The 27,434-nt window shown below is 38.2% G+C and overlaps 1 protein-coding gene across 1 annotated transcript in view; it reads left to right on the top strand.

Annotated features, from left to right (window-relative positions):
- Nucleotides 1–27,434, top strand: part of GOLPH3 (golgi phosphoprotein 3) — a 47,428-nt gene that overhangs the window by 13,905 nt on the left and 6,089 nt on the right. Inside the window, exons 2-3 of the mRNA XM_061129282.1 lie at nucleotides 17,882–18,013; nucleotides 21,016–21,130. Of these exons, the coding sequence (XP_060985265.1) occupies nucleotides 17,882–18,013; nucleotides 21,016–21,130 (247 nt within the window). The remainder of the gene's footprint in view (nucleotides 1–17,881; nucleotides 18,014–21,015; nucleotides 21,131–27,434) is intronic.

A 27,434-nucleotide genomic window follows, 5' to 3' on the forward strand; every position in this document is an offset into this window, starting at 1 on the left:
TTGGAAGAATAAAGGATTTGGGGAGGATATGTTCCAAATGTTAGTAGAAGTTCCCCGTGAGGGTGTGGGTGATGGAGGGAAGGGAAGAGATAGGGACTTTGCCTTCATGTAATGCTGTTTGAAAATTTTTTCAAGCAAGCAAGAATGGTTGAGATGTCTCAAGAGTGTGTAAGTCAGATGTGAAAAGTCCACTTACCAAGACAGTACACTTGAGAAATAGGTAGAAGAGTAACCTTTGAAAGCCTAAACAGGAGCTGTGGAGGAAAACGGGAGAGTGGAAATCGGGAGGAGGAGGGAATGTCAGCAACATTAGCTTTTGTGGGCTGTTATTCAAGAGAACTGTGTCCCATTACATGGGTTGGAAAGTGGTAGGGAATTTTTTTTTTTTTTCTTTCTTTCCACTATCAAGGAGTTTGGGGTGAATGGGAAGAAGATAGGGCCATTTTGGTGCTTGACTGTCTCTTTCTCTTGATGGACAAACTTGAGGGAGTTTGAATGCACTTAGGAGGGTGCTGCCACATAAGGGAGAGTTTGAAGCTGTTTTAGGAGGGCAGGAGTTGTGAGCAAATATACTTCTTGAGGTGGGAGAGAATGGGTAGCAGGGTTAGCCTTAGGCAGTTTTCCTGTCATAACCAGAAAAAAGGAGGAGTGTGGGCTATGAAGTTGAGTTCGTTGATACGGTTCATTCCTGGAAGTTGAGGTTGTGCCTGTCTGATGGTATTTACTTCCTGTGGTGTTAACTGCTGAAAATGAGCTGGGTTGAGATTTGAGGGAAATGGCAACCCACTCCAGTGCTCTTGTCTGGAAAATCCCATGGATGGAGGAGCCTGGCAGGCTATAGTCCATGGGGTTGCAAAGAGTCGGAGACGACTGAGCCACTTCATTCTTTCACACTTTGAAATTTGAGGGGAATGTGGTTTTGAAGCAGCTGCTCTGTGTAAGAGCTGTGACCAGGGAAACGTAGAAGGATTCTCCAGGATGGGTTTAATTTAAATCGATATGGCAAGATTTCTTTCTTGCAGTTCAGAAACACAGGCACAGAAAAAGAAAGTGGACAGTTGGATCAGTCCATTGGAGTTTTGGTAGGTGAATGCAATGGAAGGAAAATAGTTGCAAGTGTAACTATCAGCTTAGAAATTATCAGGAGTGTGTTTGAAGTGGTATGATACAGAGAACAGTACTTGGTACAGAATAGTGCCCAGTAAATGACTGTTGGAGTTGCTAGAGATGAGCGTGAGAATGGAGTGGACTGATGTGAAGAAGGGAGGAAGGCTCAGAATTGGGGTCTGCACAGAACGGAAGATGAGTCATACATAGATTGAATTCATTACTTGGATTGGGTTCTTTTTTTTTTTTTTTAATATTTATTTATTTATTTGGCTGCACCGGGTCTTAATCGTGGCACATGGGATCTTTAGCTGTGGCATGTGGGATCTAGTTCCCTGACCAGGGATTGAACTCAGGTCCCCTGCATTAGGAACACAGAGTCTTAGCCACTGGACCACCAGGGTAGTTCGTGGATTGGGTTCTAACAGAGTGGTTCTTGGGTTGAGACTGGTATCCCCATTCCTAGGGAATAGATTGGTCTTTAGCCTGGAGGTAGTGGTAGAATTCAGGGTAAAATGCTTGGGTGGGAAAAGTAATTTATTTTTAATGACCTTTAAATGAAACTTATCTACTACAGTTATAAACATTAGGCAAGCTGAAGTAGTACTAGTGATATCTGTGAGTTTGTCATTAGTAGAAACCAGAGATACTTTCATATCTTATTACTTTTATTTAGACACATTACATTATTGTCTGCTCATCACTTTGTTGAAATTACACTTGCCACTAGGGTTTGTTGTTTGGTGTACTAATAAAGAAGCACATCATTTCAGTTCAGTCGCTCAGTCATGTCCGACTCTTTGTGACCCCTGAATCGCAGCGCGCCAGGCCTCCCTGTCCATCACCAACTCCCGGAGTTCACTTAAACTCATGCCCATCGAGTCGGTGATGCCATCCAGCCATTTCATCCTCTGTCGTCCCTTTCTCCTCCTGCCCCCAATCCCTCCCAGCATCAATATATTAGCACAGATTTGTTTATTTTTAACACTTTGAATTTTATCTCCTTTGTAATCCTATGCATTTTATTTTATGCACTTAAAAGGCAGGATAGGGACTTCCCTGGTGGTCCAGTAGTTAAGAATCTGCTGGCCTATGTAGAGGACACAGGTTCAGTTTCTGGACTGGGACTCTGGGAAGATCCCTCATGCACAGGGCAACCAAGCCTCTGCGCCTCAGAGCCTGTGCCCCACAAAAGAAAATCCACCACAGGGAAAACCCGGTGCATTACAGCGAAGAGTAGCCCCATTCGCCCCAACTAGAAAAAGGCTGTGCACAGCAGCGAAGACCCAGCACAGCCCAAAATAATAAGTAAATACATAGTTTTTTTCTTTTTTTTAATGCCAGGATAAATACAGTAGTCTCTCAGTGTCCAAGGGGCATTGGTTCTAGGACCCTACATTGCAGGGGTTACCAAAATCCCCGGATGGTCTAGTCCCTTACTTAAAATGCTATAGTTTTTGCATATAACCTACACACATCCTCCTGTATCATCTGAGTCATCTTTGTTACTTATAATACTTGGTGTAATGTAAATGCTATATAAATAGTTGTAAAGACAGTGTAAATAGGGTCAAATTCAAGTTTTGCTTTATTTTCTATCTGTGGTGTGTTGGATCCTTGGGCACAGAGGGCTGACTAAATTTTCTCTTTTAATAAAGTGCTAAGTTTTAGAATAAGGAGTTAGTATTTTAGTGACTTTGTGTGAGGTGTGGGCTTTGTTTTTTTAAACTGTGATGTGTAGGTTTTTTTTTTTTTTTAATGTATTCATTGTGTTTCAGTCACTTGTATTTTTTTTAAAGGGAGCATTTAGAAATTTGTTCTCTGCACTGAATCTGTTAGCTGCGGCACAGGGATCTTTTAGTCTGCAAGCTTTTGGTTGAGTCATGTGGGATGTAGTTCCCTGACCAGGGGTCAAATCTCGACCCCTGCGTTGGGAGTGTGGAGTTCTAGCCATTGGACTGATAAGGAAATCCCAGTCACTTGTATAAATTGGTCCTGAATATTCATTAGAAGGACTGATGTTGAAGCTGAAAGTCCAATGCTTTGGCTACCTGATGCGAAGAACTGACTCATGGGAAAAGACCCTGATGCCGGGAAAGAGTGAAGGCAGGAGGAGAAGGGGCAGACAGAGGATGAGATGGCTGGATGGCATCACTGACTCAGTGGACGTGAGTTTGAGTAAACTCCCGGAGTTGGTGATGGACAGGGAGGCCTGGCGTGCTGCAGTCCATGGGGTTGCAAAGAGTTGGAGACGACTGAGCAACTGAATTGAACTGCGTAAATTACTCTTTTTTTATGTTAGTTTTATGTTTATGTTTAAAGTTGTCCCACCTTTGGCTAACAGGAATTCATTTCCTTTGGCTGCAGTGTTCTTTTGATATCACTTATTAACCTTTGATAACTTCTTGTGTTCTGGTCAACATCAAAATGCTTGAGACTCATCTTCCAAATACATACCCTGTTTCAGACTTGAGATCAATCTTCACTTTTTTTAAGTGGGTAATGAACCACAGTCTGGGTACTAGGTGTCCTCAGTATTATTGGGATGTCTTTGCCTCTAGGACTTTTCAGTACACAGACATAGAATATATTTTCTTTAGGGGATAGAACTAGCATTTGGGGGGAGGGAAGAATCAGTTCACATAGTTTTTGATTCAAACTTAACATGGATTTTTATTTCACTTATTGAATTTTATACCTGTATCTTTTTTCTCTTAATTTAAATTCTTGGTTCCCCAAAATATTATTTTTATTGGATTAGTTACTACATGTATTTAGTTTTAAAATAATAATAATGTCGGTATTACTACAAATTGTTTAATTCAGCCCCAGATTTCTTTGCAATACTTTACTAGGATGTACAGTTAAAATACTGTATTCTAAAGGCAGTTGAAATAGTTAATATTTCTTTGTGGCTGTATCACTAATTTTTGTGCAGTTAGATTAGTTCGTTTTCCTTCTTTAAAAATGTTTTTTCTGTTTTGAATATGTATAACTATTACAAGTTAGGAGTCTTTACTTCCATCATCCTTTCTACTTCATTCCTTCTTCTCGTGTTGGTCATTTTGAAAACTTAGTTTGGAGTTTGTTTTTCCAGTGTTTTTGTAGCAAAATTAAACATACTTGTTCTTGCCCCTCTCCCCCAAATACAAAAGATAGCCTACTCTATGTGCTGTTTGGCATTTTCCTTTTTATAGATTATATAGCCTGAGGATTATTTCATATCATTATATAAAGATCTTTTGTGGCTCCATAGTGTTCCATTATATTTATCTTCATATATTCGTTGTTTTTATTGAATTTATGGACTGTTACCAAGTTTTACTTCAGATAATGTCATAGTTAATAATCATATGCATTTATTGTTTCATATTTATGGGGATGTAGATTTTTCAGAGGAGATTTCTAGAAGTAGGCTTGTCAAGCTAAGGACACGTACTCTTTCATGATTTCTGTCAGGGGTGATAGCTTTTTTGCATTCCTAGCACAGTGTATTGGCCTTATCTTTGCCAATGGTGTCAGATATTTTTCGATTTTTGCCACTTATCAGATAAGCATTGTCTCATGTAGTTTTAAAAATTGTACTAAAATGTCCATAACAGAATTCACTGTTTTAGCCATTTTAAAGTCTATAGTTCAGTAACATTAAGGACATTCTCTTTGTTGTGCACCCGTCGCTACTGTTCATCTCCAGAACCTATCATCCCACACTGGAACTCCTTACCCAGTAAGTGACAGCTCCTCATTCCTCCTCCCACCTGCCCGGGGCAGCCACCACTCTGCTTTCTTCAGGGCTTTTGACTCCTCTAGGACTTCCCTTGTGGCTCAGACGGTAAAGCGTCTGCCTACAACGCGGGAGACCCAGGTTCCATCCCTGGGTCGGGAAGATCCTCTGGAGAAGGAAATGGCAACCCACTCCAGTACTCTTGCCTGGAAAATCCCATGGACGGAGAAGCATGGTAGGCTACAGTCCATGACGTCACAGAGTCGGGCACGACTGAGCCACTTCACTTCACTTCACTTCACTTCAGGCACCTCATAAAAATGAAATCATACAGCCTTTGCCTTTTTGTAACTGGCTTATGTCACTTAGCAGACCGGGTTCATCATGTTGTAGCATGTGTCAGAATTTAGTTTCTTTTTAAAGCTGAATAATCCTCTATTGTATGTACATACCACATTTTGTTTTTCCATTCATCTTTTTTTTCTTCCCATTCATCTTTTATAGACACTTGTTTTGCTTATTTTTGGATTGGTTTTGTTTTTCTTCTGTTATTTAAATATGTATTGTTAATGATAGGAAGCATCTTTTCATATGTTTAGGTCATTTTCATTTATCTTGTGAATTTACTGTTTGTATCTTTGCCTTTAAAAAATTGAGTATTGATCTTATTTTCCTTTTTTTTTTTAAATTTGTTGGCTGCATCATGTGGGATCTTGATTCCCCTAACAGAGATTGAGCCCACATCCCCCTGCAGTGGAAGCACAGAGTCTTAACTACTGGACTGCTAGGGAATCCCCTTGATCTTATTTTCCTTTAATTTTTAGGAACTAATTGTGTATTTGTGAGATGTATATGCATTTTCCTACGTTTCCTTTTGTTTTTTTTACTTTGTTGATGCTTTTTGCCATGGGTACTTTAAAAAAAAAAACTTACGTAATACAATTTATCCATATGTATTTCTTCTAGATTTTGAGCAGTAGCTGAAAGCTTTTCCACCCACCCCCTGCCCCCAAATCAGGTTATGAAGGTATTCACTCCAGTTTTCTTCTAGTGCTTTATATTGTTTCATTTTACATTTTAATCTGTCATCCATTTGGAGTTAATTATGGTGTGTAATATGAAGTATGGGTCCAATTTTGTTTTTCTAAATGACTATCCAGTAGTTTTTATTTTTTTAATCTAATAGTTTTTAATACTAATGATTAAATTGCCCATCTTTCCTTCTTATACTGAGTACCATCTACTTTGGAGAAATGTCTGTTTGGGTTCTTTGCCCTTTTTTTTAACTGGATTTATTATTATTTTTTTTGCTGTTATATGAGTTCTTTATGTAATTTGGATATTTACCCCTTACCAGGTATATGATTTAAGATAGCACGTTTATCATATACTAGATTTCAGTGTATTCTTGAGTCTATTTCTGGATTTATTTATTCTCTTGGTCTCTTTGTTCATGTACCAGTATCACATCATTTATCTAGAGGCTGTTGGTGAATCCCATAAATTCTGTTTCCATGTTTGTTTGTCTCAGGAAATTTTTTTAATTTCTCACTTAATTTCTTGTTTGATCAGTTTGATATTTAAGATGATCTCCGTGTCACGTGAAAACTGGAAAATTTTCTTGTTCACTTCTACATTATGTATAATAGTGCCAAGCACCAGTTTTTAGGTACCTTATTATAAATGGTTAAGCAGTTTGAAGAATACCCTTGATGATTGACCTGCAAATGCTTTTTCAGAGATTAAAATAGATCATGTATCCTGTTTTGCTTTAAGCCACATACCCCCTCAGGGAATTCCCAGTTGCTTAGAATCATACTTGTAGAATGCTTGAAGTCTGTCTTTTCATTGTGTAGATGAGAAAGTGAAGACTTAAGAGGATATGAAATGACCTGCTTAAACACCGCCCACCGCCCCACCCCCCAACAAGTTTTCTTGTGGCTATGGGCAACAGTCAGGTTTATCTACATCTGGTAGACTGATTCTTACATCTCAGTAACACTCTTTGAAGATAATTCAACTCCTCATTCAATTTCTTGTTACAGGTTTTATTCTGATTTTGTATTTCTTCTTTAGTTAGTTTTGGTAATTGCTCTTTATCCAGCAGTTTGAACATTTTGTCTAAATTGTTTAATTTCTTGGCATAAAGCTGTTTATAGTATTTCCTTATAATCCTTTACATTTCTGTAGGGTTGGAAATGATGTTCCTACTGTTTTTTTATCTTGATACTTCGTGGATCTTTTGTCCCTCTCCTTCCTCTCCATACACCTGTTTTAACAATCGATCTTTTTAAAAGAAACAAGCTGGCTTTATTGACCTTTTTCCCTCTTCTATTTTTCTGTTTTACATTTCATTGATTTCCATGCTAAGCTTTATCATTTCCTTCTCTTTGATTGCTTTGGATTTAGTTTGCTCTTTTCCTAATTCCTTAAGGTAGAAGATTAGGTTGTTGATTTGAGATCTTCTGTAATACAGATATTTAATAAAGCTGCAGATACCTTTCTAAACACTGCTTTAGCTGCATCCTGTAGGTTTTTATATTTTGTGTTTTCGTATTCTTTTAGTTCAGAATACTTCTTCCTGCCTTCTGTAGTTCTTTGAGCCATGGATTATTTCTCACATGGGGATTATTTCTCACATGGACATTTTTTGCATTTTATTCTGTTGTTTTAATTCTGATTTAATTCTCTTGGAGTAAAGCATTTTCTATGATTTCACTCATTTTAAATTCATTGATTTGTGGGCTGGCTTATGAGGTATCTTGGAAAATATTTGTGTGCTTGAAAAAATGTATTTTGCTGTTGTTGGTTGGAGTGTTCTATAAATGTCATTTAAGTCAAATTGGTTGATATTGTTGTTCAATGGTGTATCTTCGGTTGTTTTCTAATTGTATCGTATTGTTCAATGCTGTATCTTTGTTTTCTCTGTAGTTGTATCAGTTAACAGTGTGGTCTTCAACTACTATTACTGTGTTGTCTGTTTCTCCTTTTTGTTAGTTTTTGTATCATATATTTTGGGATTCTCTTGTTAGGTGTGTATGTGTATAATAGTTAAATCTTCCTGATGGCTAACTTTGTTATCATTATGAAACTTTCCCCTTTGTCTCTCTGTTTTCCTTATTCTGAAGTCTACTTTGTCTCATGTTAATATATCTATTCCAACTTTCTTTGGATTAGTGTTTCCATGGTTTTTAAGAAAATTCATTCTCTTAAACCTGTTTGTGCCTTTGAATCTAAACTGTCTCTTGTAGACAGCACAGGTGTGGTTAAATCTTTTATCCAGTCTGTGAGACTTGACCATCAGAGTATCTGACCTAGCCCACACATGTAATGTGATTACTGATAGAGTTGGATTTACACCGGCCTCTGTGCTCTTGGTTTTCTGTATCAGATGTCCTTTTCGTTTCTCTCTTCCTCTTCTACCATCTTCTTCTGTGTTAAATGGAAAAATAAAGTTACACTATTTAAATTTCCCTACTCCTCCCTTTCTTCCACCTTCCCTTCCTTCCTGCATACCTATATCCATTGGAGTTTTTTCCTTAGTCTTCTTTAAAGTAATACTCATTTAATTCCATCAAAATATAGAAACTTTGCTCCAATATATCTTCATTTACCCCTTTCCTTTGTTCATTATTGTCAGAAATATTACAAGTTCACATAACTCAATACTGTTTTATACTTACTATTTTATGCAATCTTTTGCTTTTAAGTGAGTTTTTAAAGTCAAATTAGAAAGTATATAGTCTTTCTTGTTCATTTACCTTTGTATCTAGCTTTTCTTTATATGGATTTGAAATACAGCCTGATATTAATTTACTTTCAATCAGCAGGACTTTTAGTATTGCTTATAAGGCAGATCTGCTAGCAACAAATTCAGCCTTTGTTTACCTGTAAATGTCTGGTTCATCTTCAGCTTTGAAGGGTGTTTTGCTGGGTATAGATTCTTGGTTGATAGTTTGTTTCTTTCAGCACTTCGAATAGGCTATCCTAATGCCTTTTGGTTTCCAGTATTTCTAGTGAGAAGTTGTCTGGTAATTGTATTGTTCCCTTAAATGGGATAAGTTGTTTTTTTCTTGTTGCTTTCCCAGAACATAATACATTCTCTTTGTTTAATGTCAGCAGTTTGACTGTGATGCATCTGGGTATCATGATGCTCTGGATCTTCGATGAATATTTTTCACCATATTTGGGGGAGTTTTCAGTTGTTTTTTTCTGCCTCCTCCTCTTTTTGAGATCTTGTCACTACTGGGAGGCTTGCTTGAACACTACTCTCTGAAGTGAAAGTGAAGTGCAAGTTGCTCAGTCATGTCTGACTCTTTGTGACCCCATGGACTATACAGTCCATGGAATTCTCCAGGCCAGAATATTGGAGTGGGTAGCCTTTCCCTTCTTAAGGAGATCTTCCCAACCTAGGGATTGAACCCAGGTCTCCTGCATTACAGGCAAATTCTTTACTAGCTGAGCCACAAGGGAAGCCCACTGAGGCTTTTCCTATTTTCTTCATTACTTTCTGTCTTGTTCTTTAAATTCAAATTCAGGTTCATTGACTCTTTCTCCTCTTGCATCTACTGTTGAGCTCCTCTAGGAAATTTTTCACTATAGTCATAGTGTGTGTGTGTGTGTGTGTGAGAGAGAGAGAGAGAGAGAGAGACGTATACACCCTGCTATATTTACTTATTTTTGGCTATGCTGGGTCTTTATTGCTGCATGCAGGCTTTCTCTAGTTGCAGAGAGTGAGGACTGCTCTCTGGTTGTGGTGCATAGGTTTCTCACCGTGGTGGCTTCCCTTGCTGTGGATCATGGGCTCTAGGCACACAGGCTTCTTTAATTGCAGCACTTGGGCTTAGTAGTTGCAAGTTGCTGGCCTTAGGGCACGTGGGCTTCAGTAGTTGTGGCACAGGAGCTCATTAGCTGTGGCTTGCAGGCTCTGGAATCTTCCCGGACCAAGGATCAAACCTGTGTCCCCTGCATTGGCAGGTGGATTCTTATCCGCCATGCCACCAGAGAAGTCCCAGTCATACTTTTTTCCTTTGGACAGGAAAAAAAAGACCTTTATTCCCCTATTTTCAAACAGATGGTTGCTAGTATAACATTTATGAGTTTTGGCAGATATAGTTTCCCAATTACTTTCATATAGTAACACAACTTGTATTATGCATTAACCACGAAAACAAGACGTTTTAACCTTTTCCCAAGTACATGAATGAATCCATCCATACTTCTTTCTTTCCAGCAATTTTTACACATGGTCATTAGTTTTTCTTCCTCTTTCCTCCTCCCCAGTTACTTTTGGATCTACTGTCTATACAGGAATTAATAATAGAGGAGGACGACAGTGATCTGTTTTATTCTTGGACTTCGGTTAAATCATTTCCTTAGGAGATACTTCATTTTAGAACTAGCTGAACATGTTTTACTCCAGGAATACAAAAGAAACCTAAAAGAAACTTTTTTCAATGAAGTATATAAAATAAGCATTAGCTCTTTTTTTATTTAAAGAATTATGGGAAATAAAAGGTTGAAAAAACAGTGGAAAAAATAAGAGTAATTATATTTTATGGTTCATTCAGCAATACGTTTTAATTAAAGAATTTCATTCTCTTAACTGATGTTCTATATTTTATGAATCATTTTTATTAATGAATCATTGTCCTTTTTCCCACTAATTCTTTAAATATGGTTTCCTTCAGTTTTTTTTTTCCCTTTAGTTCGTAACTCATTATTTGATAGAGTGCCCCTCAGTCTGGATTTGATGTATACGTAAATTATTAATGTGTCTCTTTGTGTGTATTTTCTTTTAAGGTTAATGATGTTGGGATTTCATTTGCTTCTAGTTAGATGAGTTTAATTGGAATGTGGCACTTGATAATCACAAGCCCTATTTTGCTGTCTGACAGATAGGTTCCTTTTGTTGATGGGACTGCTATTTGTTTTCAGTAAGCAGCTACCCTGTCACAATCAAACTTAGTGGTGTTCTAATAACAACTAAAGGTTACATATATGCAAATTTGAATTCCTTGGCCACGCGTAATGTTTTTTTAGCCTGTGATGAATCTTTTAGTTATAGTTTCTATACACAGACTTTTTCAGCTACCACTAATTTAATATTTCATTAAATTCCTTTTGGCATTACTAAAAGTTAGCTGCTTGCAAGAACGGAAATCTTTGCAAGTAACCTAAGATAAGGAGATACAGGTGAATCTCATGGGAATAAGGTTTAGAGGCACAACCCAGAGACACAGGCACACTTCTGTTAGGACGCTTGTCTCTGTCTCTCTGTGTGTGTCTGGGTCTGCCGTACATTGTGTGTGCTCTCATTTGTGCATATCTCTCTTCTATTCCTTTCTGTTAATCATGATTATCTGGTTGCATTTGTGCATAATGGCCAGTGACTTCTGAATCCACATAACCAGTTACATCTCTATTGTCCATGCTCACCTAAATGATGCAGCCTCTGTGTGCCAATTTCAGATTCCCAGGAGGAAAATTCTAACGTACCCATTCTGGTCCAATTAGATTTGGCAGAATACAGTCATCCCTTTCTATAAAATCTGTAGAGGGCAATTTTTAAAAGGTGAATGTGAGCCAAGACTGGTCTCAGGAGTACAACTTTTAGAGTGAGTTTGGTGCGTGTGTGCTGAGTCATTTCAGGCATGTCTGACTTTGTGACCCTATGGTTTGTAGCCCACCAGGCTCCTCTGTCCATGAGTTTCTCCAGGCAAGAATACTGGAGTGGGTTGCCGTGCCCTCCAAGGGATCTTCCCGACGCAGGGATTGAACCGTCATCCTGCATTGTCTCCTGCATTGGCAGGCAGGTTCTTTACTGCTAGCACCGCCTATAGTAAATCCCAAATGTTTTTGGAAACCTGATATTTTCTTTTGCTGAGGAAAGTCTGTGTAGAAAGCCATCTCTGAAACAGTGGTCAGAACAGAATTAAACCTTATATACAGATATGTTGTTTTTAATCATTTCATTTGGAAATACTTTGTGCATAAAAACAGAAACATGCACGTAAAATATGAAAACTGTTCTGTGTACCTTGTCTATATATTAACAACAGCTAGTCTTAAACAACAAAAGGCTTCTGGTTAAATATTCTGGAACTTGAAAATTGAATGATGAGAATTCAGTGTTAGCATATTTAGGGGCCCAGTGAGCATTTCCCTTTGAAATCCTCCCAAGTGGAGCCACCTGAGAAGAAAAAGTGGATCAGGCAAATAAAGACACAAGTAAATTTTATCTCATCGCTGAGAAAAAGTTGTGTTGGAGGTTGTTGCTTTTATCTGCAGTAATGTCAGGTTTCCTGTATGTATTCTCTGTCCCCTACATTTAGATCTTGGAACTGCCCACTGAGGGAAGGAGTGTGTCTGCAGAGCTTGTCCCTGGTATTATTGCCTCATTTGTTCCTGTGCCTTCATTCTTTCTGTTCTGCTCCTTGCCTCTGGGTGGCATACTATATGATAAAGGTCATATATCCCAATTAAGGTCACAAGCTTCTCGTGAGGTTTGGCTAAAGATTGGCCATTTGTCTGAGTCACGGATGCTGAGTGTTACCAAAAACGTAAGATTGATGGGAGCACTCTGTAGTCAATTTCGCTGACATTCTGTTGGGAAAGTTTGCATCTACTGGTTATCATTAGTTGTTACTATTAAATTTTGGTAAAAGGCTAGTAGAGGTGCTTTGAATTAGTTTCCAGGGCCTTCTGATTGCCTGCGTCTTGCATTCTAGTCTTGGTTTTGTTGAAGGCTTGGGCTTCCCTAGTGGTTCAGACAGTAAAGAATCTGCCTTCAATGCAGGAGACCTGGGTTTGATCCTTGAGTCGCAAAGATACCCTGGAGGAGGAAATGGCAACCCACTCCAGTATTCTTGCCTGGAGAATTCCATGGACAGAGGAGCGTGGCAGGCTATAGTCCTTGGGTTGCAAAGAGTTGGACATGACTGAGTGACTAACACACTTGTGAGCTGCACATTTCAAACGTGCCTGATTTGATTTTCTAGCATTTCAGCTCCCCAGGACAGCTAAATTAGGGTCTTCATGGGACCATCTGTTCTTGAATGTTTCCCCTTGTTTTGGACCCATGCCTAATGAAATCCTGTTTCTCTGGATTCTTGTGGGGGTAGTGTATGGTCCACCTCTACTTGGCATATCTCTGCCTCTTTCATTCTTAAATTTTAGAAATAGCTGATTCTGATCCTAATCTTATATGTGTAGGGCCCAAAAATATATATATATATTTTTTTGTGGTTCTCTAACCTCCATCAGGACCCAGAAGTTGAGTCTTCTGCAGTGAGTAGGGGACATCCTCAAGATCCTGTGGCTACTGGTATTCCTAATGCAGTGCTGCTGCTTTGTTACTAAGTTGATTGCCTGGCCAGTGGTTCTTCCTTCATGTGACCCTGAACTTTGAGTGCTAGTACCCTGTTTTTGGATTAAGCTAGGGTAGTCAAAGCTATGGTTTTTTCAGTAGTCATGTATGGATGTGAGAGTTGGACTATAAAGAAAGCTGAGTGCTGAAGAATTGATGCTTTTGAACTGTGGTGTTGGAGAAGACTCTTGAGAGTCCTTTGGACTGCAAGGAGATCCAACCAGTCCATCCTAAAGGAAATCAGTCTTGAATACTCACTGGAAGGACTGATGCTGAAGCTGAAACTCCAATACTTTGGCCACCTGATGTGAAGAACTGACTCATTTGAAAAGACCCTGATGCTGGGAAAGATTGAAGGCAGGAGGAGAAGGGGGCGACAATGGATGAGATGGTTGGATGGCATCACTGACTCAGTGGACATGGGTTTGGGTGGACTCCAGGAGCTGGTGATGGACAGGGAGGCCTGATGTGCTGCGGTTCATGGGGTCTCAAAGAGTTGGACACGACTGAGCGACTGAACTGAACTGCCCTTTTGACAGATATGGTATAAGATATTTCCTAGGGCAAAGACACATTCATGCCCTGAATATATAGCCATCCTGTTTAGACCACAGGTCCTTGGAATTGTTTCAGGAGTGGTGTTTTATCTGAGGACAAATCCCCAGGGTGGTGTGGTGTTACCTGCTCTGGTGAAGTCTTTTTTTTTTTTTTTTTTAGTTTTTTAATTTTTTATTTTTACTTTACTGCTACTGCTAAGTCACTTCAGTCGTGTCTGACTCTGTGCGACCCCATCCCTGGGATTCTCCAGGCAAGAACACTGGAGTGGGTGGTGAAGTCTTTTGCACTGAGAAGTCATGTAGATTGGTGGTCTGCCTAGATTTGGATGTTGAGTCAGCCAGTCTTGTACCAAGTTTTAAGGCTCCCAGTAACTGACAAATTAGACTCTAGTTCTTCATTCTACTGCTATGCACCTGTGAGGCCTGTACCACATGTCTGTTCTCTCTTCCGTGGGTTTAGGTTAACTCAGTAGCTATAATACTGTATTTCTTTCAAGATACCGTCTATTTTTAAATGCATCCCAATACCAGAGATACAACTTCTCCCCCTCAGTTTTATTGAGAAATAATTGACATAGTCACTGTATAAATTTAAGGTGTACAGTGTCATGGTTTAATTTACATTTGCAGGCATACCCTCTTTTATTGTGCTTTGCTTTACTGTGCTTCACAGATACCATATGTTTTACAAATTAAAGGTGTTTTAGAATTAGCAATAAGAAATTTTAAAACTAAGGTGTATACATTTTCTTTCTTTTTGGTTATAACTATAGTGTAGTGTATATATTAACTTTTATGTGCACTGGGAAACCATAACATTTGTGTGACTCACTTCTTGTGATACTGGCTTTATTTCTGTGGTCTGGAAACAATTCTGTGATATCTCTGATATTTACCAAAGCGAGGTAGGCCTGTATGGTGAAATGATTACCACAGTAAGTTTAGTTAGCTTCCATCATCTCATATGGAGACACTAAACTTATGTTTGGAGATCAGTGAAATGTAGTTGTAAGGTTAGCACTAGGGATTAAAAGATGGAAGTGCTCTCTAGCACTTGGCAGGGTCTAAGCTGGTGCCCCAGCTTCAGTGGTTTTGCTTGTATGTGTTGTGACATGGATTCACTCCACAATCTTGCTGGCCTAGGTCATGACCAAATTCAGTTGGCTCTTTCCAGTGTACTGCTTCCCTTCTAATATACTTAATTCTCAAGGATGGCATTGCCACCATCTTATCCAGTAAGATCATAAAATATTTTTGTTCAGCTCTGGGCTTCCCTCATGGCTCAATGGTAGAGAATCTGCCTGCCAATGCAGGAGACACGGGTTCGATCCCTGGGTCAGGAAGATCCCCTGAAGGAGGGAATGGCTACCCACTTCGGTATTCTTGCCTGGAGAATCCCAGGAACAGAGACTGGCGGGGCTAGAGTCCGTGGGGTTGCAAAAGAGTTGACATGACTTAGCGACTAAACAACAACTCCCCCTTTCTCTCCTGCTTCCAGCAACTTGCTTAATTCCTGATCATACTTTTATGATGTGGATTTTGGCAGGTGTCGTCAGCCTGGTTGGTATGGTTTTGGTGTCTTCATTGATCTTTGGAATATTGTGTATGAATCCTGGAAGCTTTGCTACAGAACTGTCCATGTCCATTTGTCTGTTTTCCCGTGTGAAGTCAATTCTGTTTAAGCATGTGTCTTTAATGTTAATGCCCAAAAGCCATTCACTAAATGTAAATCTTTAAAGTCCTGTTAAATACTCCATTTTGCTAACTTCTCTGGGTATACCTTTATTCTCAGGGCAGTTGAGGTGTATTTTGTTGTCTGCTAGCAAATGTAAGATTCTTCCCTCTCCCTTTTTTCTAAGGTGAAATTGATCATCATTTTAATTTTTATTGTTTATTGCTTTTAGCTGCACTGGATCTTTGTTGACCTCGTAGGCTTAGTTGCCCTGAGGCATGGGATCTTAGTTCCCCAACCAGGGATTGAATGCACACCCCCTGCATTGGAAGGCAGACTCTTAACCACTGGACTGCCAGGGAAGTTCCTAAGTTTCTGATAAGTACTCAGAAGTTTCCAGGCTGCAGAGACAGGGCATGGTCCTTTATTTCATCCATCACTGTCTTATGAGGTGTACTCTATTATTTATAGTTTGTAGAGGCTCACCTGGGCACTCCCATCTGTATGTCCAGGCCAGTTGAAGCCAGATAGCTATAAACTTTGATTTCATGTGAATCCATTTCTGGGCTTCCTAGAGCTTTAATTGTATTGGATGGATATACAAGCCGTGGATTTTACCTAACATCTGTAAGTTACTGGTCTTTTTAACTACTTAGCTAATCTCTAGTGATCTTAATTTAACCAGATCCCTAAAACTAAGTTTAAAAGAATCCCCTCAAATCTAAACAGTATCTGCTTCCCCTGCCTCACATTAAAATCTTCTTCTTTATTTTTTATATAAATTAAAATAATATTTATGTATAAAGTACTTGGTTGTTGTGGGTCTTCTTCGCTGCCTGGGCTTTCTCTAGTTGTGATGAGCTGGGGCTACTCATCTCTGGCGTGCGGGCCTCTCATTGTGGTGGCTTTTCTTGTGGCCCACAGGCTCTAGGCGTGTGGGCTTTAGTTGCCCATGGCATGTGGAATCTTCCTGGACCAGGGATCGAACCTGTGTCCCCTGCATTGGCAGATTCTTACCCACTATTCCACCAGGGAAGTCCGGCTCTTTTATTTTTAAACAAATCTAAAAAAAACCCAACCAAACACACACTTATTTGGCTGCATTGGGTCTTAGTTTTAGCATGTGTGATTTAGTTCCCTGACCAAGGATTGAATCTGGGCTCCTTCATCGGGAGTGTGGCGTGTTATCCACTGGACCACCAGGAAAGTCCCATAAACCTGCTTCTTAATGTTAATCTCCTTTTGGCTCCCTTAGTCTAAACTCAAATTTTCTCAAAGCCTTCATTCTCAGAAATGGTAGTAGCTTCGTCATTTTAAGTTGCTGTATCAAAAGTGAAGTCCCATGGACCATGATGGTCAGTCATTGTCTTAAATACAAGCTGCCCACTGTGACCTGGCAGAGTACCAAGACTGACCTCAAGAGAGTACCAGAACCCTAATTCTAGGCCCTCCTTTCTTCAAAGAATCCTTTGACCTGTTTTCCCTCCCACCAGAGTTGCATGTTACCTTATTCTGAGTCTTAAACAGTACTAGTGACAGCTGCTGATTTCTCTTCAGAATTTAGTACTCAGTGCTGAGTCTTGTCCAACTCTTTGCAACCCTGTGGGCTGAAGCCTGCCAGGCTTCTCCGTCCATGGAGTTCTCCAGGCAAGAATACTGGAGTGGGCTACCATTTCCTCCTTCAGGGAAACTTCCCAACACAGGGATTGAACCCACGTCTCTTGAGTCTCCCGCATTGGCAGGCAGATTCTTTACCACTAGTGCCACCTGGAAAGTCGAGTACTTTAGTAGTTGGCAACTCTTCATGGCTTTGCAATTTGGACAGACCCAGTTGTTAGCGCTCAAAGAGTGCCTGTTTTCACTTGAGTATTCCCAAATCCTTAAATATCTATCAGTCTCATTTTTCTGGCTTTTTTATTCACCTTGGATGTTTCCCTTAAATTTCTCTTGGGGTTGTGTGTTGGGAGGTGCTGGAATCTGATTGCTTTACAGTTTGTTATTCAGAGTACTAGGCATGGCCTCATGCCTAAGTTTTCTGATATATTCATCTAAATTTAACCTTGTGTTTTTATCCTAAATGGCATTGAACGATGTTCTAATTCTGCATGAGGCCTCAGTGGACTAGATTATTTTTCCTGAGCTTCTTCATTTGCCCATGTTATAAACCGCTATGATCTGAGCTTAACTGAATGGGTGAGCCCTGAAGTCTGAAAGGGCCTAATTAGCACAACTTAATGACTTCCAAAGTTATGTGTAAGAAAGTGGTGAAAAGAAAGTAAGTTCTTGAAAATCCTAGTTTAATAATGTATAGTACTTGTATTTTTTCAGTATTTTGATTTTAATTACAGAAAGATATGAAAGGTAAAAGGCACGAGATACAGCTTTGGCTAAAAAATACTTATTTTCTTGACTTCAAAGTAAATTAACTCTTTTGTTTTCTCTTTTTTAAATAGGGTTACACATCGTTTTGGAATGACTGTATATCATCTGGATTACGTGGCTGTATGTTGATTGAATTAGCATTGAGAGGAAGGCTACAGCTAGAGGCTTGTGGAATGAGACGTAAAAGTCTGTTAACAAGAAAGGTAAGAGGGGGCCTATATATATATAACATAGCCTTTTTGAATAATGTGCTGCCTAAAGATGAAGAATGTTTCTACTAATTTCTATTTTATTGAAGTATAGTTGATTTACACTGTGCTAATTTCTGCTATATAGTGAAGTAATTCAGTTATATGTATACATACATTTTTTTTTTTAAGTTGGAAGTTAAGTTTTATTGAGGACCTTACTGAAGACTGTAGCTCAGGAGACAGTCTCTTGGATAGGTCTGAGGAACTGGTCCTGTACATTCTTTTTTATATTCTTTTCCATTGTGGCTTATCACAGGATATTGAATAAGTTTGCTGTATTATACAGTAGAACCATGATGTTTTACTAATAGCTTTCAGAAGTTAAATTGATTTTAAAGTTAAATCTTTATTGAATCATGTTTCCATATCTTTTTTTTTTTTGCATCTTTGATTTTTTGGTTCTTTGTACATAATGAGTAAGGTAATTCATTGTTAGGATCATTGGCCGTTGCATCCTGCATATTTCAAAAAGACTCCCAAACTTTATTTGCTATTCCTGAAAACCATGATTTGGAAGACTTGACATACTACTCAAAAGGGATTACTGTGCAAATTAACTATCCATAGGCAATTGATCTTTTTGCCAGAATACAAATACTTTTCAGATCTCCTCCTCTCTATTGTTAAGGTCTGTGTTAATACAGGTATTACTGACTAGTTTCTAGAATTTTTAACTTTCATTTCAGCCTAAAATATTCAAGGCCATTTCTCTTCGTCTGTCATTGTTTCTTGGGGGATGTAGGGTGTTTCAAAACCATTTTTTCCATAATGCATTGTGTTATGATGAAATCCAAAATGTTTTAGGGTGAAAACTGAACATTTTTTGATTGATATACCAGACAATAATAATCCTATGGGAAAGAAAAGAATATATTTTTGAAAATTAGATACACAGTAGACACGGTATAGCAGAAAATACTCCTCATGGAGTATTAAAATTAAATCCAGTCATTTAAAGTAGAGTCAAATGAACTTGCATGAGATTAGTTTTGAAATTACTGTTTTAGATATTTGTCATAAAGCAGAATATAATTTTTATTTCCATTTTACTGTGCAACCATAGATTTATGGGGGACAAAAACCTTAGGAATTTTTAATTATCAGTGAAATATATACATTAATTACTAGTAGTAATAGAAATCACAAGTAATTTTACATTAATGTTATGGATCCCAGACCTAAGAAAAAATATCCAACTATACCCAGTTTATTGTAATCCTGACACCTGTCTCAAAATGATGGGCGTGTGGTGTGTTGAGACCAGATGGCAGTCGATTTCAGGAGTTAATGGAAAGTAAGAAGTGGTGGCATGACCACAGCATATAGATATACAACTTTTTATCCCAGGGCTTTTTATTTTTTCTTATTCTCACACCCTACTATAAGCATGGCCCAGAATAGCACTCTGCAGTCAAACTCTCTGTGATAATGAAAGTGTTCTTTATCTCCTCTGTCCAGTATGGTGGCCACTAGCCACATGTCTGTGAACTAGACACTTGAAATGTGGCTCATGCAAATTGAGACATGTTGTAAATAAAAACACACTGGCTGTTTGAAGACTTAGTGTGGAAAAATAAGAATGTGAAATAATCACATGTCAGTATTTTGGCCATGGTAGGTTAAATCAAATATGTTAAAGTTAATTGTACTTATTTTTCTTTTTAAATGTAACTACTAAAAAATTTAAAAATAGATTGGTGGCTTGTATTTCTGGCTCTAATTATATTTCCATTGGGTCATGTTGTCTCTGAAATAGATTCTGTATTTTCTTTAACCTTTTATAGCTCATTATTGACCAGAGACATATTAATACATTAGTCTTTTGTACCTGAACGTTACTGACTAGAGATGTTTCAATATTCACTTACACATCAAATCGCTTGCCACAGGGGTCAGTTTTTGCCAAAATCCCCCAGTCAGTAGTATGCTAAGATTGATCAAAGAGGAAAGGACATGCTGTCAATGCCAAGTTTTCAAGAAGCCTCCCATTTTAAAAATAGTGTTGTTAAATTTCATAATATTTTAATAGTTAACAAAGTATCAATAATATAACAAATTAAGCTTTGATATTACAGAATTTCAGCTAGAGATTTGTTTACCCAAGAGTGCTATGGAAGGCTTTAAAAAAACTAAAGCAGTGTAGTGTTTTCTTCTGTCATCCCCTACTTCTGGATTTTTCTACTCTTTTGCACCACACAGCAGGTAGGATCTTAGTTTCCTGACCAGGGGTGGAACACATGTCCCCTGCATTGGAAGCACAGAGTCTTAACTACTGGACCACTAGGGAAGTCCCTGGATTGTTCTGTTCTTCAAGTGGATTTTATATCCATCTTAGCTTAATGTTTTGTAGTATTTAAAATTTTTATGTAATCAAACCTATTGGTATTTTCAGGGTTTCTGCTGGTTGTCACAGTTTTAAGAAAACTTTCTCATTCTCTCAACTATATTTCATATTTAAATCTACCTTTTATTGTGGTATAAACTCTGAGGAGCCAAGTCTTACTTTTTACCTCTAATTTATTAGCCAGTTGTTTTAGTAATGTCTATTGAAAAATTAATTGCTCCAGTAATGTGAAATGTCACCTTTATTATATACCAAATTCTGATATGTAATTGAGTCTGTTTCTGTAACTAATACATGTTTGAAAAATGAATTTTCTGTATCAGATAGCCCAAGGTTTAGCAGTGAAGGGAATTGCAATGAGTATAAACTCTTCTACCATTTTGCTTTACTCATTAAGGCACATTTTCATTTATGTTGTATTTTCATTTATGATTGTGGCTAATCTGGTAAGGTTAAATATTGGATTTCCTTAATATGGAATTAATTTAAAATCTGAACTTTGATAACTGCATGAACACTTAGAGTTTTAAACATGGTGAAATGTTTACATAATTTTTTTTAATCTAAAGAGATCAAATAGATCATGTAATTCTTACTGATTACATTGTAGGTGATTTGTAAGTCAGATGCTCCAACAGGGGATGTTCTTCTTGATGAAGCTCTGAAGCATGTTAAGGAGACTCAGCCTCCAGAAACGGTCCAGAACTGGATTGAATTACTTAGCGGTAAGCTTCTGTGTGTAAGTTGAAAATTGAATTCTTGGAAAGATTTTTGTAAAAATTTAAAATCCTATTGAAAGGAACTTGGACAAAATAGCCACAAATTTGTTTAGTGGTAGGCAAACCTGAGAGCAGATTAGTTACTAAATGGGGAAAACGGTGGTTTTTAAAATTTCATCACCTTTAACGAGACAGCAGGTGTGACTGAGATTATGTATACTTCCTTAGAGCTCCTGTCATTCTTTGTCAAAATTATTTCATGCTATCTTATTCTGGATAGGCTAGGTTAAGCTGTGGAAACAAACAACCCTAAAACCTCAGTGGCTTAAAACAGAAGCTCATTTTTCACTCATACTGTAAATCAGTCACAGACCACTTCATTTTCACTTTGGCAGCCAGGCAGATGGAGCTGCCACCATCTGGAGTATTGTCAGTCACTAGTGTAAAGAGAAGAAAGGTATAAAGATCACCTGGGCTCTTAAATTTTTGCTCAGAAGTGCTGTGTGGTTCAGGCTGCATTGGTCAGAGAAAGTCACATAGCCTCCCCTAACTATAAGGAGACAGGAAGTGCAGCCATAGAAAGGAACAGCTCCCTGTTGATAGCACTGATGACTGCATTTATTTTAAAGCTGCTTGTATATTTGTCTAACCTGCTAGATAGTGAACTCCTTCAGTATAGGACCTGAGTTACCTTGCTCTTCCTCTCTACTATTATATAAAACATAGCTTCTATGTATATTTATGCTCATTTCATTTCATGTCCAAATATATTACTATTTAGAGTACCTTTCAAAAACATTTGGAGGTTATCAGAGATTAGTAATTAACATGATGTCATTTTTCTCACTTATCAATGGAATTTCTAAAGTAATAGTTTTATTATGAAGTTGTCTTTGTATCAGTAAAAGATTGTTTTGCATGTTTTTTGAAACATAAATATACATATTCCAAACCTAGCTGATAGAGCAATAAATGAGTACTTTACACTTCTGGCATAGTTCATTCTTCCTTCTTTTTGGTAAAGAACATAAATTTTCACAAGGTTGTCCTGGTAATTTTGAGAGGTTTTTTTGGCCCACACTATGGGAGAAGGAAATGGCAATCCACTCCAGTATTCTTGCCTGGAGAATCCCATGGACAGAGGAGCCTGGCAGGCTACAGTCCATGGGGTCGCAAGAGTCAGACACGACTTAGTGACTAAACCTCCTCCTCCTGGTAGATCTGTTGATAAATTTTCTTTTTACCTCATTGGGTAAGAGAAACGTTAATGTGGCCCCTTTTCTTTCTTTGTGCTTGTGATGTTGGTGTGGTGTTCAATTCCATTTTTTATTGTAGGAAATCTTAAATTAAAATTACTTTACCCATGTGATGAAAGTTTGTTTAGTTAAAACTAGGTACTTACTCAGCATGTACCAAGACTGTCACAGTGCTCAGAACACTGTCAGCCCTCTTTACATGAGCCTTCCACCTGTTTGGCAAACCATAGCTATTTACAGAGGCTCAGTGAGGGTATGAATAATTAAATCTATGTGTTAAAAATTAGCAAATATGATTTTTTAGATGAAAATAGAAGTGTTAATAACTTCTAACTGTACCCCGACAGATTATTTCTGCGTTCTCTGGAGATCATTGGCCTAAGCAGTCTTTGTGTCCTGCTTGTGTTGTACTGCCATTGTTGCCCCATTACTACCTCTGGTGTGCAAATTAGAATTTGTAATTAGATTATCAACTGACCAAAAAGCATTTCTTAAAGTTGTCATTAGCTTTTTTGGGAAGTAAGAGTGCTAAAGTTCTTTTTATGGTATATAGTGGGTTTTGCCTTAAGTCAGTGTTTTTGATATCCACTTTGGTGCAGCTTAACACTGTGGAGGTGTTTCCAGACGCTCCCTCCATCAATGATCTCTTTATCTTACATTGTATGTGCTAATGTCACATGGGGATTTGGTTCAATAATATATCTTAGACCACCAGATTTCCTTTGATAGTTTATATACTTGTAATGTGTACATGCTATGTAGGGAGTATGACTTGCAAAGAGTTTAATTCTTACCATTTAAGGTGGCTATATACTTCTTAAACTTTACATGTTAATGTAGCAGTTTATGCATGTAGCTTATCCAGTACTCAATTTCTATGATAATTGAACATGGTTTTCAACTTGAGCTGGTATGCACTCTTATCTGATTCAGGAGTGAAAGGAGGGCAGAAGTCTATAACTTTTTCTCAAAAGTAGTAAATATAATTAAGACTTCGTGAAACAGTATCCATGTAAGTTAGGAACTTGTGTAAACCAGAAAGCTAATACTTAGAAAGTGCCTTTAAAAATTTTTTTAAACAACATCCTGTGAAGTTTAGTACGGCCGTTAATGCCAAAATACTGTTACCTATAGTACTTTGGTTGCATTGATGTACAATAAGAATGATTAGTAATTTTAGCATAAAAGAAAGGAATCTGGAGTAGGAGAAAGAGGGAAAAAGCACATTTCTTTTAAATTAAGAAAATACCTTCTTCTGATCTAGTTAAAGTACTGATAGTTCAGTTCAGTTCAGTTGCTCAGTCATGTCCGACTCTTTGCGACCCCGTGAACTGCAGCACGCCAGGCCTCCCTGTCCATCACCAACTCCCGGAGTCCACCCACACCCATGTCCATTGAGTCGATGGTGCCATCCAACCATCTCATCCTCTGTTGTCCCCTTCTGCTCCTGCCCTCAATCTTTCCCAGCATCAGGGTCTTTTCCAATGAGTCAGCTCTTTGCATCAGGTGGGCAAAGTATTGGAGTTTCAGCTTCAGCATCAGTCCTTCCAATGAACACCCAGGACTGATCTCCTTTAGGATGGATTGGTTGGATCTCCTTGCAGTCCAAAGGACTCTCAAGAGTCTTCTCCAACACCACAGTTCAAAAGCATCAATTCTTCAGTGCTCAGCTCTCTTTATAGTCCAACTCTCACATCCATACATGACCACTGGAAAAACCATAGCCTTAACTAGACAGACCTTTGTTGGCAAAGTAATGTCTCTGCTTTTTAATATGCTGTCTAGGTTGGGCTTTCCTTCCAAGGAGTATAAGTGTCTTTTAATTTCATGGCTGCAGTCACCATCTGCAGTGATTTTGGAGCCCAGAAAAATAGAATCAGCCACTGTTTCCACTGTTGCCCCATCTATTGGCCATGAAGTGATGGGACTGGATGCCATGATCTTAGTTTTCTGAATGTTGAGCTTTAAGCCAACTTTTTCACTCTCCTCTTTCACTTTCATGAAGAGGCTCTTTAGTTCTTCTTCACTTTCGGCCGTAAGTGCATTACCCCAGAGAAAACAATTCTTTGGGAGCTTTAGTAGTTGGAGGAAGTGGAACTTGGTTTGGGCCTTTGAAGGGCAAAAATGAGACAGAAGAAAGTGTTCCTGTTCAGAAGGATAAGAAGAGGGCATGGTAAAAATTGGTAGGCCTGTCCTTACACAGCTAGGTCTTTTCTTGTTTCTGTGTTTTCAAAACCATGTATTGTACTGTATTGTTGAGGGATACATATGCATAGGGAGTCAGACTGTATGTAAAGAAAAAAGAATGATTAACTTATGTTGGTCTGATGGTTACCTCTGAGGCGGAGAAGACACAAGAAAAGCATGTAAAGTCCTGATGTATAATAGGAATGACTTGTCATTTCAGCATAAAGAAAGGAATCTGGAGTAAAGCTTTCTTCTTTACCTGGGGTGGGAGGTTGAATATCCAAGAGTTCATCTTACTGTTATTTGTGGTGTACATACTGTTGTTCATTCAGTTGTGTCTGACTCTTTGAAGCCCCATGAACTGCAGTACACCAGGCTTTCTTGTCCTTCACTGTCTCCTGGAGTTTGTTCAAACTCATGCACATTGATTCAGTGATGCCATTCAACCATCTCATCCTCTGTTGGCCCCTTCTCCTGCCCTCAGTCTTTCCCAGCATCGGGGTCTTTTCAAATGAGATGGCTTTTCGCATCAGGTGACCAAAGTATTGGAGCTTGAGCATCAGTCCTTCCAGTGAATATTCAGGACTGATTTTCTTTAGAATTGACTGGTTTGATCTCCTTGCAGTCCAAGGGACTCTTCAAGAGTCTTCCCCAGCACCACAGTTCGAAAGCATCAGTTCTTTGGTGCTCAGCGGTGTACTTATATGCCTGTTAAAACTACCAATTTTTAGACATTACTTATATATCTTGTTAATTAAAAATTAATAAATATATATGTTGGAGGCAAAGACTAAAAAGTTTATTTAAAGACTACTGTTTTGAGAATAGTTTTTTTTGCTTTCTGAAGTCTTAAACATGTAATTGATCAGTTTGGTCACAAGATGTCACTGGAGTGCCAAATTTATGAACACAGCTGCTTTTTTTGATAATATATCAAGGAAGATGGAAGGTTTTTTTTTTTTTTTAAAGATGGAAGTTTTTTATAGTGAAATTATTTAGGTGCCTGCCAGTGTATCCTTTTCACTGAAGTAATTGTTGGGCAGTGGAATATAAGTAACGTTTTAAAGAACTGCATAAACTTACCAGTTTCCTTCTTTAAAAAAATAAACTATAACATTTAAAATATGTTTATATAACTTAAAAGTCTTTTCACATAGTAAATAATTTAGGATGAATGACGATACGGATCACAGTAACATCTTTTAATCTAGAATTTTGAATGGTATTCATTCATCGGGGTTTTGTTACAGTGCATTTAAAAGATATTCAACATCTGCTTGGAATGAAGCAGCTAAATCTTTAGTGGACAGTATAGGTTAAACCTTTGGGCTGCCCTGGTGGCTCAGACTGTAAAGAATCCACTTGCAATGTGGGAGACCTGGGTTCAATCCCAGAGTTGGGAAGATCTCCTAGGAGGATGGTCATGGCAATGCAGTCCAGTATTCTTGCTTGGAGAATTCCCGTGGACAGAGAAGCCTGGTGGGCTACAGCCTGTGCGGTCACAGAGAGTTGGACACGACTGAGCGACTAAGCACGCACAGCATACATGGGTTAATAAACCTCTACTGTATCTTCTCTTCACTTATCCAACTCGCCTCCTCTCATCCCAGTTTATACTGTTGTCTTAAGCATGTTAATTTCAGGGGTAACTTTATTCTTTGTATTTAGCGTAATTTAGTTATCTGAAAATAAAAGGCAGAATTGCAAATCAACTAAAACAAAAATTAAAAAATAAAAAATTAAAAAATAAAATTAAACAAAAGGCCCAGTAGAGTAAAAGAGAAATGTCAGGATGCCAAGTCACTTTGACCACTCAGTTATTTTATTGTGCCTTTTTTGGAGTACTCAAAGTAGTGTTAAACAACATTTACATGTTACCTATACTCGTTCAGCTTTCTGCTTATGGAATTTCATTTTAAGAACATATCTAAGGAGATCTGAATAACATTTTTGTTGGCGTGAACACACAAGATTTGCCCTTTTCTAGGGAATTGCTTCAAAAGATGATGTCTGAGTCCTTTTTTTTTTTTTTACTTCCTCTGAGGCAGAAATGATTGCTGGTGAGAAGGTCCGGTCATAAATGGAACACATTATTTTAGGCTCTTTTCTTTTTTAGTAGCAACACTAAACTAAGCTGACATATTTTAGATTTGAGAAATCTGTCACATGAACTTTGTAAGCACTACTTGTTCTATTGGTTGCAGTGTAAGATTTAATTGTGGATAAGATGTGGATAAACTTTTTTAGCATGACTTCTGTACCATAGACAGTATGTTATAAACAGCTAATACCCATTTATTTCCAATGAGAGGAAAAAAGTCACTGTATACCAACATTGGAGGGATTCTTTTTTTTAGGTCTGCAAAGACAAAATCTGTGAGTTTCTCAGAATAATCTTAAAAATCTCCCCCACCCCCCATTATTTGAGAATAGATGGCCAAGATGTTTTCTGAGACCTCAAATACCCTCCTGATTGACTAGTGAGTTGGCAGGGAATAGTACTTCTTTGATAACTGACAGATTATTATAATAAGTATAGTTAATTACCCTTAGATTTGAACTATAGTTTTTTATGGGCTTTTGTAAATTTGGCTGTTGATCATATTATGTTTAATAGTTTAAATTTCCAAAAGTCATGTAAGAATGTCAGAAAACACAACCTAGCCAATTCTTGCCTAGTGTCTTAGGCTGCCTACCACGTGCCAGTGACATAAGGAAACAAAATGAAACCCAGACTCTCTGGTGAAAGGTAGAGCAGGCAAGCATTTATCTATCAGCGAGAACAGTGGGTTGGCACAACAGTGAAAAAAAATGAATACCATGACTAACTAATGTGTGCCCGCTAACATCAAACTCAGGTAACTTCT

This window comes from Dama dama, chromosome 25 (genome assembly GCF_033118175.1).
Source record: "Dama dama isolate Ldn47 chromosome 25, ASM3311817v1, whole genome shotgun sequence".
In the NCBI taxonomy this organism is placed as follows: domain Eukaryota; kingdom Metazoa; phylum Chordata; class Mammalia; order Artiodactyla; family Cervidae; genus Dama; species Dama dama.